Source organism: Pteropus alecto, unplaced genomic scaffold (genome assembly GCF_000325575.1).
Source record: "Pteropus alecto unplaced genomic scaffold, ASM32557v1 scaffold202, whole genome shotgun sequence".
In the NCBI taxonomy this organism is placed as follows: domain Eukaryota; kingdom Metazoa; phylum Chordata; class Mammalia; order Chiroptera; family Pteropodidae; genus Pteropus; species Pteropus alecto.
Window position 1 is genome coordinate 1,452,589 of NW_006432451.1, and position 14,969 is coordinate 1,467,557.

Genomic DNA, 14,969 nt, shown 5'->3' on the forward strand with positions numbered 1-14,969 from the left:
TGCTAACTGCATTCCCTCTGCCATGCTCCCCACCCCCGTGCCCAGCTATCGAATACTAATTTGTACTTCTTTAACCTTTCACCCCATTCTCCCAGCCTCCCTACCCCCCTCCCCTCTGTCCATCACCAAATTGTCCACTATATTTGTGAGTCTGTTTTTGATTAGTTTGTTCTTTTCGTTCCTTAGATTACACATATAAGTGAAATCATATGGTATTTATCTTTCTTTTTCTGACTTATTTCACTCAGCATTAGAACCTCTAGGTCCATCTATGCCATTGCAAATGGTAGGATTTCATTTTTTTTAATGGCTGAGTAATATTCCATTGTATATGAACTATAATTTCTTTATCTAATTGTCTGTTGATAGGCATTTAGGTTGCTTCCGTATCTTGCCTATTGTAAATTGTGCTGCCATGAATATTGGGGGTCTTAGATCTTTACAAATTATTGTTTTGGTTTTCTTTGGATAAATACCCAGAAGTGCAATTGCTGGGTCAAAAGGTATATCCATTTTTAATTTTTTGAGAAACCTCCATACTGCTGTCCATAGTGGCTGTACCAATTTGCAATCCCACCAACAATGTATGAGGGTTCCCTTTTCTCCGCATCCTCGCCAACACTTGTTGTTTTTTGATTTATTGATGATAGCCATTCTGACAGGTGTGAGGTGATATCTCATTGTGGTTTTAATTTGCATTTCTCTGATGATTAGCAACCTTAAGCATCTTTTCATATGTCTATTAGTCATCTGTATCTCCTCTTTGGAGAAGTATCTGTTCAGGTCTTCTGCCCATTTTTTAATTGGATTGTTCATTTTTCTGTTGTTGAGTTATATAAGTTCTTTATATATTTTGGATATTAACCTCTTATCAGATGTATCATTAGCGAATATATTCTCTCAAACAGTAGGTTGTCTTTTTGTTTTGTTGATGTTTTGTTCCTTTGCTATACAAAAACTTTTTGTTTGATGTAGTCCCATTTGTTTATTTTTTCTTTTGTTTCCCTTGCCTGAGGAGATATATCTGAAAAGAAATTCCTGTTAGTAATATCAGAGAGTTTACTGCCTATGTTTTGTTCTAGAAGTTTTATGATTTGGGATCTTACATTTAAGTCTTTAGTCTATTTTTAGTCTATTCTTGTATATGGTGTAAGATGATGGTCCAGCTTTTTTTTTCTGTAAGTATCTGTTCAATTTTCCCAACACCATTTACTGAAGAGACTGTCTTTACCCCATTGTATATTCTTACCTCCTTTTTCATATATTAAGTGAACGTATAGGCATGGATTTATTTCTGGGCTCTCTATTCTGTTCAATTGATCAATGTATCTCTTTTTATGCCAGTACCATGCTGTTTTGATTAGTAGTATAGTTTGATATCAGGTAGTGTGATGCCTCCAACTTTGTTCTTTTTTCTCAAGATTGCCATGGCTATTTGGGGTTTTTTTTTATGGCTCCATATAAATTTTAGGATTATTTGTTCTAGCTCTCTGAAAAATGCCATTGGTATTTTGATAGGGATTGCATTGAATCTATAGATTGTTTTGGGTAGTATGACCATTTTAACGATGTTGATCTTTCCTACCCCATTTTTTTTGAACTTTAGTTGATGGATTTTGGTTCATATCCCAGACACACAGGCTCAATGAGTGGGAGGGAAAATGGTCAGTCTAGGGTTTTCAGACTCTGAATGACCAAATCAACAGAGGCATAACTCATTGACTTGTTTGAGAAGTCGAGCATTAAGATGGTTGAGAAAAACCAGAAGCCCTTGCAGCAGTCACTGCTCACAAAATCACCGCCAATTCTAGACTGTGTTCCCTTCTGCTGGAGTGCTGAACTTGGGCTCTGGATCCAGACCAAATGCCATTATTTACCAGCTGTGTGACGCTGGACAAGTTCCTTGACCTTTCTGTGCCTCACTTTTAAAATTTTTGATATTTAAATTTTTGATATTATATGTATCATGAATTTTTGCATTGATTTTGATTTTTTTTAATTATCACATTAAAGTCTTTATTTTGATTACTGAAATTTTTGGCGCTTCTTAAATTTTGCACTTATGTTATTATTCTTGTTCTTGCCCTGGAGTCTGCCAGCAAGATCTGGGCAGAATAGCCCTGCATTCTCCGCTCCTGGGTGTCACTCCCCTCTCCCAGTCTTCAGCCCACCTGCTGACCTCTGGGCCTGACCTCTGACCTCCACAGCCCACTTCTGGGTCTGGGAGAACTAACATGGTAGTATAAGCCAGACCATCTTGGAGAGAAAGGCTGTTTGCTATGGTCTCCCAAGCAGCCTGGTTAACATGCGAAAATATGCAAATTGAGGCAATCCTGCTGTTTTATGTTTTTTAAAAAGATAGGGTGAAAAGGCAGAAATTGCAGGAAATTATATATTGCAGGAGCTGCTTTATTTCTCTGCAGTTGATCCCAGAGATGCTTCTGGTTTGGGAGTAGCATTTCATGTGTTCAGAGAGCACCTCCCTCGGGGTAAGGCCGTCAAACAGCAGGGCCTCTGATCCTCAAATAGAGTTTGCTTCTCTCTAATCCTGCTGGGCCAGGCCATCATACTGCCACTTCCTCAGCCTCTTCCTGGGGTCACACATATATTGAAGGTTGGTCCATTCACTGACCCTCATTTAAGGGGAGCAGTTGAAGCCTTGTTCATATGACGGTTGCATAATTCAGAGCCACCTTCAAAAGCACAGTCTCCAGAAAACTACACGTTTCTAGTCTCAAAGACTCCCCATGGGGTGCACACCCATTGGGGGGAAGTGCACCTTGGTTACAGCCCAGAAATCTCTCTCAAGGTCTGTCTTATCCCCAGGGATTCATCAGTAGCACAATAGGGATTATCATAATGGGCTTTTGGTGAATGTTCTCAGGTCTAGATTGCATTAAGGAGGGCGGATCGGGTTGGGCAACAAAATAAGCCCCTCAACAATACCTCATGCCTTTGCCATCAGTGAGAAAAGAGGTGTGGCTCACTGGTGAATTTTTCTAGTAAGCTGAGATGCAGAGCCAGTCTTTCTTTCTTTTTTTTTTTTTTTTTTTTAATTTTAACTAGTTTGCACGGAGGAGGCCTTTCTAAAAAGGATTTCACACTTCTCTGACTTCTCAAACTGAGGCTCTAGAACATAATTAAACTTATCTTCATGATTCGAGGTCATGATTTGGAATCTCAGTTATTAATCTCTGGAGTCAGACTGTCTCGTTCCAGCCCCAGCTTCTCTTCTTCCTAGCTGTGTGGCTCCAGGCCAGGGTGTTAACCTCTGTGCCTTAGTTTCCTCGTCTTTGAAATAGGAATAATAATTATACCTACCTCATGGGGTTTTTGAGAGGATTAAATGAACTAATAAATGTAAAAATAGTGCCTGGCACATAATAGGTAGAACTGTATTACATTGCCGTTTTCATAGGTGAACATTGCCAATTTCACGTGGTTCAGCCCAGTAGAAGGTGGCACTCTGCAAGTGCTGGCTCTTATTCTTATAGATGTTCTATGCTAGGCACCATGGGCTGTTACTTAACATATGCCATCTCCTTTAGCCTTCCAAACAGGCTCATGGGGGCATTATTACTCCATTTACCAGAGAATAACAAGATTCAGGCTAAACTGCTTGCCCTGGGCTGCTCAGCTGGTAGGTTGCAGAGCTGGGGTTCCAAGCAGGTGGCCTTGGCTCCTTTGTACTATTCTGTCAGGTGTTATGGTGAGACAGCATTCATTTTTTTCTGATATTCCTATTCCCCTTCCTGATCTTGCAGGGTCCTGAGGGATTCTCCGAAGAAGCAAAAATAAGAGCTTTTGCCCCTGGGTTTTGTGGCATCTGTTTTGGTTGTTTCAAATATATGTATTTATTTTATAGTGCAGGTTATCATGTGCCGCTCATCTATGTAGGTTCAGGTATAGGTGCCACACAGGAGACCTCCAGATATGTGGGGTCACACTCAGAGATGCACTGAGCTGTGTCCCGGGGAGGCTGAGGGAGCCCTGGATTTCTAGACTGTCCCCTGATTATTAGCCCTCCCCAGCTGCTGCCCCTTTCCCAGTATGCTCCCCATGGTATTGACACTGAAGCGTAAACTTCCCAGGAATAGTGGTAGACATCCTATCTAGCACATCACTTTACAGATGAGGAAACTGAGGCTCAGAGAGCTTGAAGGACTGCTGGGGACTAATTAGAACTCAGAACCCTGGGTTTCCTGCTGGGGTTGTACCCACTGCTGTCCTCGCTAGAATCTGGTCCTCTCTCAGTGTTTTCTGATGGCACTGCTGGGTGCTTCTGTGGGGGAGAACCAGCTTTATAGATGTGTGACCTGTACAGTAGTCACACAGGGCCTGTACTTGATTTAATGCTCTGTGTCACTGTCTTGAAATTTCTTAATACTTTTTGAACAAAGGATCCTGTGTTTTCTCTATTGGGCCCCACAATTTATAGAGCTAGTGCTGGGAGAAGCCCACCAGATCCTAGGCCTACCCCTTTTTCTAGGCCTTGGGGTAGAGCTCCCCAGGGAGGCATTTAACGTGATTCCTCTACCCAGCATGGATGGGATTGGAACTTTATCCTGGGGAGAGACAGTGACTGGCTGGGGATGGACTTAGAAGGCTAGAGATCTCTCTGGAAGGGTGAGAGGAAAAGTCCTGAAGTCTAACCACCTGGGTTACCCACTGTGTGACCCTGGACATTTGACAACCTCTAAAAGCCTCAGTTTCCTCATCTGTAAAAAGGGGAGAGTAGAGGAGTCACTTCATATGGTTGTTATGAGGATTCAATGAAATAATGTATGGAAAGGAAGGCTTTTACATGATATCTTACAAAGCATCTAATAAGTACTCAATAAATCAGCCATTCTCTTATTCCCGGTCTGAAGTCCTAGATTTCTTAGGAGGCTCTAGGATTCCTCAGGCTTCCAGGCCTTGGAAACCCCCAGTCCAGCCTCCTTTTCCCACGTGGGTGGGCGATGGTGAGGATATGATAAAAGCCGTCGTTACCTGGGCACCTCTGTGTGCTGGCTGCAGTGCCTCCCTTCAGGAGGCACTTCAGTCCCAGGTCCCCAGAGTCCAGCCCCTTCCTGCCAAACACACCTTGAATCCAGAGGACACCAGGGAAGCGGTCCTCATGAACTGCAATGTGCTCTCTCAGGGAGGCAGAGGGAATGCTGGGAGAGGCATGACTTTGAAATCAGTTTATACATGTTGGATTTCTGCTCTACCAGTTACCATCTGGTGATCTTGGGCAGATGACGTAGCTTCTCTGATCCCCAGTTTCCTCATTTGTAAAAAAGGGCAAAGGATTATTTTGAAGGCTAAATATGATAAGGATAAAAAGCACTGAGCTTAATAATTGGCCCACACAGATGGTATTTAATAAATGTTTGTTAAATGAATGAACAAATGAATGAATGGGTGAGCGAATGGAGGGATGCTCTGTGTTTGCTGTTGTCAGATGTCCATGAGGGAAGCTGTGTGAGGTGGTGGAAGAGGGGTGTGGGGGAGGGACAAAGGCCACACATTGTGTTGGGGGAAGGAGAGAAGTGTCCAAATAATAAAGCTTGCATGCACATGGCACTTGGTGTGAGTCATACACTGCTCTCAGCACTGTACTCCTATTAACTCACTTCATCCTCACACAAGAATATGAAGTAGGCACTGCCAGTACCCCATTTTACAGATGAGGAAACTGAGCACAGAGAGGATGAGTAACTTGCCCTGTGTCACACAGCTAGTAAGGGATGACGCTGAAGCAGGCAGCCCGGCTCCAGTCACCATGTTCCTAACCTTTATATTGTATCCATTCTCCCAACCTTTGACCACGTCCTTCAAACTTGTGGAAGGCTGCATCTTCATCTCTGCCACCATTTTAGTTCTCATCGAACTAGAGGACACTGATTTCAAGAGACTCACTTTTTCACTGAGAGGAAGAGGGAGCGTGAGAAAGCAGGGTGACTTCCCCACGGGCCCTGGCCAGGTCCTAGGAACTATAGGACAGAGCCCTGAGCTCCGGCCATTTGGCAGCTGATTTGTCAGGCTGCAAAACTTTCAGGTTGAAGAGGTCACATGGAGATGGGTGGAGGGAGGACGTGGGGGCATTTCTTCCCAGTGCCCCATCAGCCACAGCGATAGGGGCTGGGTACCATGTGAGTGGGGGGTCCAGTGGTCCCCTCCAGGGCATGAGTACCTTCTTTGCGCTCTTAGACTGTGTGTTGGGTCAGGTGGGGCTGTGAACTGATCAAGCGAGTCAGAAACCCAGGGCTCTGTTTGGTGAACTTGGGGGAGTTGCTTCCTGCTCTGAGCCTCAGGCTCCTCACACGTAGAGTGGGTCATAGTCCCGGCCACGTCTACCTCAGAGAGTTGGGTGGGTGTGAAAGTGATGCTTAAACTTGCATGTCCTCTAGGAACCACACAAATGTGTGAGGGAGTGAGGTGATTGGACTGAGCAAGGGCTTTGGGGTTAGTAGGCCAAGCTCAGAGTGGCCTTGGTGTAGTCATTTCGCTTCTTTAAGCCATTCAGTAAAATAGTAGTGAAATTGTGTATATTAACATTGACCACAATGTGTGATGTGCCTGCTGTCTGTTAAGCACTTCACATACTTGATCTCATTCAAACTTGAAGCTCACAGTCCTCTGAGGTGTGTATTGAAATCAGCCCCATGTTATAGAGGGGAAACTGAGGCTCAGAGAGGTTACGTCCCTTGCTTGAGGTCACACGACTATAAAGTGGCAGAACCAGGATTCGAACTGGAGCAGCCTGCTCCAGAATCCATCCACTTATCTGTGGGCTGCTCCACTAGACTTGCTGGTGGGGTCATTTGATGAAATGAGACCCTCTGAAGTGTTAGCCCAGGGCCTGGGTCTTATCGGTGCGGGACAAGTGTAAGATGCTGCCCTTTCTAACCTGCTTGGTGCCTGGAATCCTCATGTTTGCCAGGGCTCTGGGGCTGCATTTCCACAGAGATTGGGGTGACCTCCAGTCTTCTCCTCCCTCACACCTCTGTTTTCCTCCCCTCCCCCATCAGGATGTCGCCACAATGCAGTTCTGTGCCAACAAGCTGGACAAGAAAGATTTCTTTGGGAAGTCCGACCCCTTCTTGGTATTCTACAGAAGCAATGAGGATGGAACGTGAGTTCTCTGGCAACACTTCAGCCCCTCTCTGGAGTCAAGGAAGGATGGGTTGTGATAACTTGCCAGAGGGGTAGCTTAGGTCTACCATCTCCCTTTGCTGTCCTGGGGCTCCTGCTCCAGAGAGGGCAGGGGATCAGAACGGAAGTCAGGGCTCCAGGGAGGTGCCCTGGCCACTTGGGTGGGCCCATGCTGGGGCGGTGGTGGTGGGGGCAGCCTTTTAGCCAGCAGTACCACTCGGAGGGCCTCAGCAATGGTGGGTACTAGGTATGTTGGAGGTAGGGGGAGAAGGCAAAAACAAGGCTAGGGCAGGAATAAGGAGCCCTCTGCTGTGGCCCCTTCCTTCTTCCACACAAATCAGTCCATGTCTCCAAGCCCAGTCCTCCTTTCCCCACAGCCCTCTGAACACCCTGTTGCTACATGTCCCCCTACTACTGCACAGACAGCATAGCGAATCTGAATGCTTTTCCCTCCCCAGCCCCACCCCTCATCATAGGCTTCATTCAAAATTCTACATGTCTTTAAAGCCTCATGTCCTCCTCTCCTCTCCCTAATCTGGAAGCCGCCCACAATATGATGGAAAAAATATGTTGGCAAATGTAGGTCAGTGTTGTACACAGAGGGGCAGATTTTAGGTTGGAGGTCTGGGGCCTAAGTCCTCCCCACCAACCTGCTGTGTGACCCCAGGCAAGTTGTGCCGCCTCTCTGGGCCTGTTTTCTTATCAGTAGAATGAACCAGTTGAATTAGGTGGTCTCCTTGGTCTCTTTAAGCATCACAGCTCTGGGAAGCTGTGGCCACTTAAGGCTGGGGTTCTGCAGAAGCAGGAATTTATGGGGCCAGGGAGGTTAATTAGAAAAACGCTGCTGGAGAAGGGGAATGTGGAAGTAGGTTTTGAAGGAGGGAAGAAAATGGGTCCAAGGGGGAGGAGCAGGGAAGAATAACAGACTAGAAAAAAGGCATATGCAAAGTAAGTGTGCCCTGAGCAGAGGCAGAACATGTTCTCCTTAATTCTGAAATTCTAGGTATGAGAGAGAGAGAGACAGAGAGAGAGACAGAGAGAGAGAGAGAGAGAGAGTGTGTGTGTGAGTGTGTGTGTGTATTGGAGGGTGGGGGAGCAACAGGGAGGAGGTATGTTTCAGTTCAAGGGAAAACTGATTTTTAAACCTGAAGGTACAAAACAAGGGAAATTAGGTATGCTCATTTGCATAACAAAAGGATTCTTTGTCTCACAAAAGGACTCCCAGCAGTATTTCTTTAAATAATTCTTGTTGACTTTGACTTGACTTGAGGGAGGGAGGAAAAGGCCTGAGTGATGTTCTAGGTGTCCATGACAGTGTCCACTCAGGTCCCCTCCAGAGAGGCAATGCCAGGTCACACTGGGCCTGTCTCAGGTCGGGGCTGGCAGGCTAGGACAAGGGAGGGGTTTCGGTTTTGGAGCAAGAAAGGGGTGTGTTGCAAAGAGTGTTTGCCAATGATTGTTCTAGCAGAGTGATGTGTAGGATGGATGGGGAGGGGGCGGGTAAGAGGCAGAGACTCGTGACTGACACCGTGAACAGGTGGGAGTTGCTGAGCTAAGGAGAGCTGTGCCTTGGAGATGCAGAGGAGGAAGGGGGCGGGGAGGACGGGGGGCAAAAGGGCAGTGTGGAGACCTCGCTCAGCAGAACTTGGGTGGGGACTGAAGTCACAGCCCCCTCCCTGGTAGTGAAGCTTTGGGGAACCCAAAGTGTTGACGATGGCAAGGGAGCTGGTCAGATAGAAGAGGCAATGGGAGTTTATTCGGGGGTGAGTTTCACCTGAAGCATGTGCTGGATCTCTCCAGTAGGGACACCAGGGAAGCTGGAGAAACCTATCCACAGGTCCCCTGAGACATGGGCCAGTCTGCAGGCACCTTCGAAGGGGCAGGTGCACAGGTCAGAGGCTGAACTGGTGAGAGAAGTGTGGTCACCCGGGGTTTGAGGAGAAGAGAGTGGAAGGTTTGGAAGACAGTTAGGAGGAGGATGGTAGAAAGGTCAGTGGGGGAACCAGGGGAGTGAAGTGTTGAGCCTGCCACGCCAGGAGGGAAAGGGAAAAAAGCATCCGCAGAGCGCCCGCTGTGCTCCTGGCACTGTACTTACCTTGTCTTATTTGATCAATCGCTGGTCTGGGAGTAAGAATGTGATGGTGTGGGGCAGGGCTCCAGCAGGATGCCTGCTGGGCCCAGCCTGGAGCAGCCAATTACTAGCTTGTGTAACTTTAGGCAAGACTCTGACCCAGTGGAACTGAAGGAAATGTTCTGTATCTTGCTGTCTAGGATGGTCGCCATTAAGCACGTGTAGCTGTTGAGCGCTTGAAATGGGGCTAGTGCACTGAGGAACTGCGTTTTAAATCATTTCATTTTAGTTAACTTAAATGTAAGTGGCCATACGTGGCTAGTGGCTCATACTGACAGTGCAGCTATATCCTGTGCAACTCAGTTTTTTGGTGAGCGCGTGGGGGTCATCCTAACACCTCACTCACAGGATTGTTGTGAGGATTAACGAGTTAATATGTGTAGTTAGAACAGGGCCCAGCAGCTACTGTTAGCTACTTTTCTTATCCCCATTTTATAATGAAAGGGGAGCTCAGAGAGAGAAAGTCATTTGCTCAGGGCTGTACAGCTGGTGAGTAGTGTCCCTGGGACTGGAGCCTCCGTCTGTCTGACCCCACTGGTTAATGCTTTCCCACACCACGCCCCGAATGTGTTTCAAATGAATTGAGTCGAGTAGCAAGATGACCTGACCGCAAGGACCATTTTCACCCTGTGGCCTGGTCTGCTATGGCAAATTCAGTAGGGAGTCAAAGGGCCCGTGGACTTGATGGGTTGGGGGGCTTGAGGGAGCTTAAAGAAAGCAGTCTCAGGCCAGAGTCTGACTCAGAGACCGGACTACACAGGGTTCAGGAAGAAACAAGTAGAGAGGAGATCAGGCTAATAGCTAGACGACCTACCTGGTCAAGAACTTTGGCTGGCAAGAGAGAGACAGAGAAGGCAGTGGTTTCAAAGGGATGGGGAGGCTGGAGGGTCCTCACAGGTCTGTGCAATTGTTCGGGGCGGGGGAAGGGCTCTGAGCACACTCAGGACTTCGGCACAGTGTGAACCTCCCTCCCTTCACTACCCATTGCTGCTCCTGATTCTCCCTCCTGCCTCCCTCTGCACCTCAGCCTCTTCTTCCTGCCCTACCTGCCTGCCCTGGCCATGGGCAGCTGTGGTCCCTCCTTTCTCAGTCCCATTCCCGTCATGATCACCAGCTCTGGGTGTGTGGGGAGGTCTCCCACATGCATCTACACTCCAGTGGGTGGGCGAGAAGGAGCAGAGAAGAGAAACGCTGAGCCTTGGTGACAGAAATGACATTTTGACTTGAAAATTGCCGGAGAAGAAATGGCACAGGCTGTGTGGGCATGGGTGGAGCCCAGGTACCTTCCTGGGTGACCTTTCCAAGCTGGGACATAGCTGGGGTGGATGCTGGGAAATCTTGGGGGGCAGCCCCTGGCCCCAGCTCCACTCTGGCTCCCAGCTGCCCCTCTATGTTGCAGAGCAGGTTTCCAAGATGAGGCCAGCCAGGCATGGTACAGGGAGTGGGAAGGGACACTGGATGGGGGCCCAGCTGGAATAAGCCAATTCTGTACTTTCAGTTTATAAAGCAAGCTCCTGGATCCAGACTGGAAGAGCTGAAAGCATCTCAGAGATCACGTCAGCCAGGGGCTTTCATTCTCTGGCTTGAAATGCCAGGGAAAGCTATGGAAACTCTCCTCTGAGAAATACAGTTATTTATTAATTCCAAAAAAGCATTTAGTGAACATTTACTAAATGCCAGGCATTGTTTTGGCTACTAGAGATGTATCAGTGATCAAAGAAGACAAAACCCTTGCCCTTGGAGAACTTAACGTTCTAGTGACAGACCGTAAAGAAAATAAGAAGAAAAATAGACTATGTCAAATGTCAAACGGTGACAGGTGAAATAGAAAAAACAGTATGGAAGGGGACTAGTGATGTCAGAGTCAGGGAGCCAGAGGGTTGTAAATTTTAGATATGGCACTCAGGGCAGGTACTCATGTCAGAGAGATGACATTTGAGGAAAGACCTGAAGGAAGTGAGGAGGTGAGCCATGAACATGGAATCTGGAGAGAGAGTGCTACGAGAAAGGGAACGGCAAGCACCCAATTTCACTGACAGTTTCAGGGATTTACAGACCATTAAAGCCCATCCATCCACATATCCTTGGATCTCAGATGAAGAATATCTGATAGTGGCCAAACCCCTGGGTTTATAGGTGAGGAAACAGAGGCCCAAAGTGGGGTGGGCCACACAGAGAGCAGGACCCAGAACTGGAATCTCCTGACATCACCACCCCTACCACCATCCATGCAGAAGTCTTCTCTGCAGCATCACCAGGAAATGGCCATCTAGTTTCTGCCTGGATGCTGCTAGTGACAGGCAGCTCATTACTTCATGAAGCCATGGTTTCTACTGTCTGGCATCTGCAGAGATTAACATGGCGGGCCCCTTTGTTGACCTGGATTTTGCCTGCCTTGGGTTGGGGCCTGACACCTTCCCTCTCTTCTTCACCAGGTTCACCATTTGCCACAAGACCGAGGTTATGAAAAACACCCTAAACCCAGTCTGGCAAACTTTCTCCATTCCTGTGAGAGCCCTCTGCAATGGGGACTATGATCGGTGAGCTGAGATAACGCCCCCCGCCCCGCCCCAGCACAGGTGTCCACGACCATGTGGGCAGTCCCCTCAATGTGAGCAGAGCCTTCTGGGGCTGTGTGTGAGTGTCCCCACACAGAGTGGGACTGGTGAGCCTCCACAGCCCTCCCCTTCCCTCCCTGGGCAGTGACTACCTTCACCTTCTCACAGCCCACGCCCTGCCCCGCCCCTTTCCTCCCAATCCAGCATCCCCATTGGTGGGAACCTTCCCAGGCTGGGTCGGGGGAGGGGTGGGTGGTGCCTGGGATTCCAGGGAAGCCCAATGGGTGTTGTGATGTCCTGGCCAGGAGCTCAGCAGCCTGTCTTTTTATTGTTCCCACTGGAAGGGCAGGTGGGGGCTGGACGATAGGCTCTAGATATCATATGCAGAGGTGGCCTGATCCCCACCAGCCCCAACTCCTGGCCAATAGACTCTGGGGAGTCAGGATCAACTCTGCCAGCCAAGTTGCCAAAACTGGGGGTGAAGGGTAGAAAACATAGAACTCATGGAACTTTTTGATGTGACATAGCCTACTCTTATTACGTGTTAGCTATCATCATCATCTCATGAGTGTAGATTGTTGAGTGTTGGTTTCTAATTGGCTCTGTGTGACTGAAAAGTACTGTCAATTCTGGGCAAACTTTGACCTGTCTGAGACTCAATTTCCTTATTGTAAAGTGGGTATTTAAACACCTACCTACCTAATAGGGCTACTTTGAAACTCACGTGACACAACCTACACAAGAAGGCTTTGGTGTACACAAAATATCAAATTCAATATTTTATCCGCAAATGTTTATTTCCTCCCTACCATGTGCCATGCACTGCTCTAGTTGCTGAGAAGTCAGCAGAAAACAAAACACAGTCCTCATCCTTCACCCAAGTTTGTAGAATTTACAGCTAGTGGGGAAGGCAGACATTAATCTAATAATGATATAAAGAAACACATAATTACAAACTGTGGTAAGTACCGGGGGCGTGGGGGCTAAGATGGGAGCTGTAAGGTAGTACCGGTCTGTGTTAAGTCATGGGAATCCAGCCTGGTTTCCTGGTGATTGTTATAGCTGGCGGGCGAGCTGGCAGGGTTGACAGGCAAGGCTGTCTGGCAGCCTTGAGGAAGCTGGGCCTCTGCTGGCCACTCCAACAGGAACATTGGGATGTCCTGGCTGGTAGCATTGGCACGGGCTCCCTGGGGCCCTGCTCACAGGAGTTACGGACAGGGTATGTGTGGTGGGATGAGGGGGGCAGAAATGAGCAGATTAATGAATGGCCTCCAGGCATCACTGTCTTCCTCCATTTTAGGCTGCTGATCCAGATGAGATGGCACCTTTTCCTGCCTCTTGGCTGGGATAGAAAAGCCACACTCTATTCCACAGGTGGTCACTGAGCACCTACTATGTGCTCATCACTGTGCCTCCAGCTGTGCAGCACTCAAAGGAATGGAGCTTCATTTTTATCTTCAGGGAGCTTATAGTCTGACTGTAGGGAACTCAGATTTGCACACATGTACCAGATAGCTAAGTAATTGTGCAAAATGAGACTGGAGACAGTGTCTGGCTGGGTCCTTGGGTTCTGGAATTAGGGGAATGGGAGGGCAGTAGGGTCTAAAGGAAGACCAAGGAAGGCTGCAAGGTCATGGGGAGGGTTCAGTTCCTGGGGCTAGGGGCGTGGGAAGAATGGTTGGGATAGAGAGAGATAGAGGGGAAAATTCAAGGTTGGAGAATGGAGAGCATGGCAGTTCAAGTCTTATGCGGTAGAAGGAATTGGGATCTTCAGCCCCACTGACCAGAGGCTGTTGAGGATTTAGCTGATGCTTCACAACCCTGCATTTCTGTAGTGGGGTTTCCCAGGGTCTCAGAATTCAGCTTTATTAGGGATGGTGAGGAAGGCAGCCAGACTCAGAGGCCTGGGTTCACTCTTCAGCCATTGCAGGAGGTGAGGGTGCAGGTCTTGGGGAAAGCCCAGGCAGGGCATTTCTCCCTCCCAGGCTGAGCCCCAGACTGGGCTCCTTTCAGGATGGTTGGGCAGCTCAGGCCCTTCTCCACAGCCAGGAAGAGATTGACTGTGACATGACTGACAGCAGTATTAATGGAGGGGGCTAGGCATGTCACACTGGCTTGGTAAAAGTAAGCAGGCCTGCCATGCTGAGCCATAGGTTAATCCACAGACCTAACAGCCACTGGGGAGGTGCAGGCGTCTGGAAGCCCTCTCAGGGTGGGGGTCAGATGGGGGAAGGGCCTGTGCAGGGAAAGGAGGGAGGCACCTCCTAAAGCCTCACAGAACGTATTCGGTTGAATTCAGCAGCCATATCTCCCATGCCATGCCAGCCAGGCTCTGGGCACTGTATTGGGTGCCGTGGGCATGCCGAGCTGTCAGACCCAAGCCTCCCTCTTAAGTTGCTCCCAGACGGGCAATAATAATAATAGCAAAGGCTCCTGTAGCGCCTCCATGGTGAGTTGTATATATGAACGAATTTAATCCTCCCAACAATTAATACCTCCTCTGAAAAAGGTACTAACACTATCCATACTTTCAGGTAAGGAAACTGAGGCCCAGAGAAGTGAAATAACTCACCTATTGTCTTACTGCCAGCCAATGGTAGAGTTAGGATTTGGACCCAGGCAGGCTGGCTCTCAAATCTGTGTTTTAATCCCAACTTTCTGCTGCCGAATAACAGAGACGGGGTGCGAGGGGGGTGTTTGGAGGTGGGGCTCTGTGAGGGCCTTGCTCAGGGGTATGAGGCAAGTCTGCTGTGGCGCTGGAGGTGGAAGGAAGACTCCAGAGGCCTTGACATCTGCCTGGATGTGGGAGTGAAAGAGACGGAGGGATCATTAGGGTTTGGAGCTTAGGGGACGAGAGAAGGTGGTACCACCGACAGAAACGGGAAGCGTGACAAGGAGCCAGAGTGGGTGGCTGTGGGACAGGCACAATGGTGCTCTACTAAGGAGAGAGGAGGACAGACGTCTAGTTGTCCCCAGGAGGGGACTGGCAGAAGTCAGGTGTCCGAGGCCCTGGCGGGAAAAGGTCAGGAGCAAGAGAAAGAACAGGAGATGGTTAGAGAGACAGGAGGAGACCAAGAGGAGGGCAGCTGTGGTCAGGGAGCGGAGAGGGGAATTCAAGCAGAAGAATCAACTACTATTGT

The 14,969-nt window shown here is 48.3% G+C and overlaps 1 protein-coding gene across 1 annotated transcript in view; it reads left to right on the forward strand.

The window, feature by feature from the left end:
• Positions 1-14,969, forward strand: part of CPNE5 (copine 5) — an 88,487-nt gene that overhangs the window by 46,499 nt on the left and 27,019 nt on the right. The window contains exons 9-10 of the mRNA XM_006907318.2: positions 7,017-7,120; positions 11,707-11,811. Of these exons, the coding sequence (XP_006907380.1) occupies positions 7,017-7,120; positions 11,707-11,811 (209 nt within the window). The remainder of the gene's footprint in view (positions 1-7,016; positions 7,121-11,706; positions 11,812-14,969) is intronic.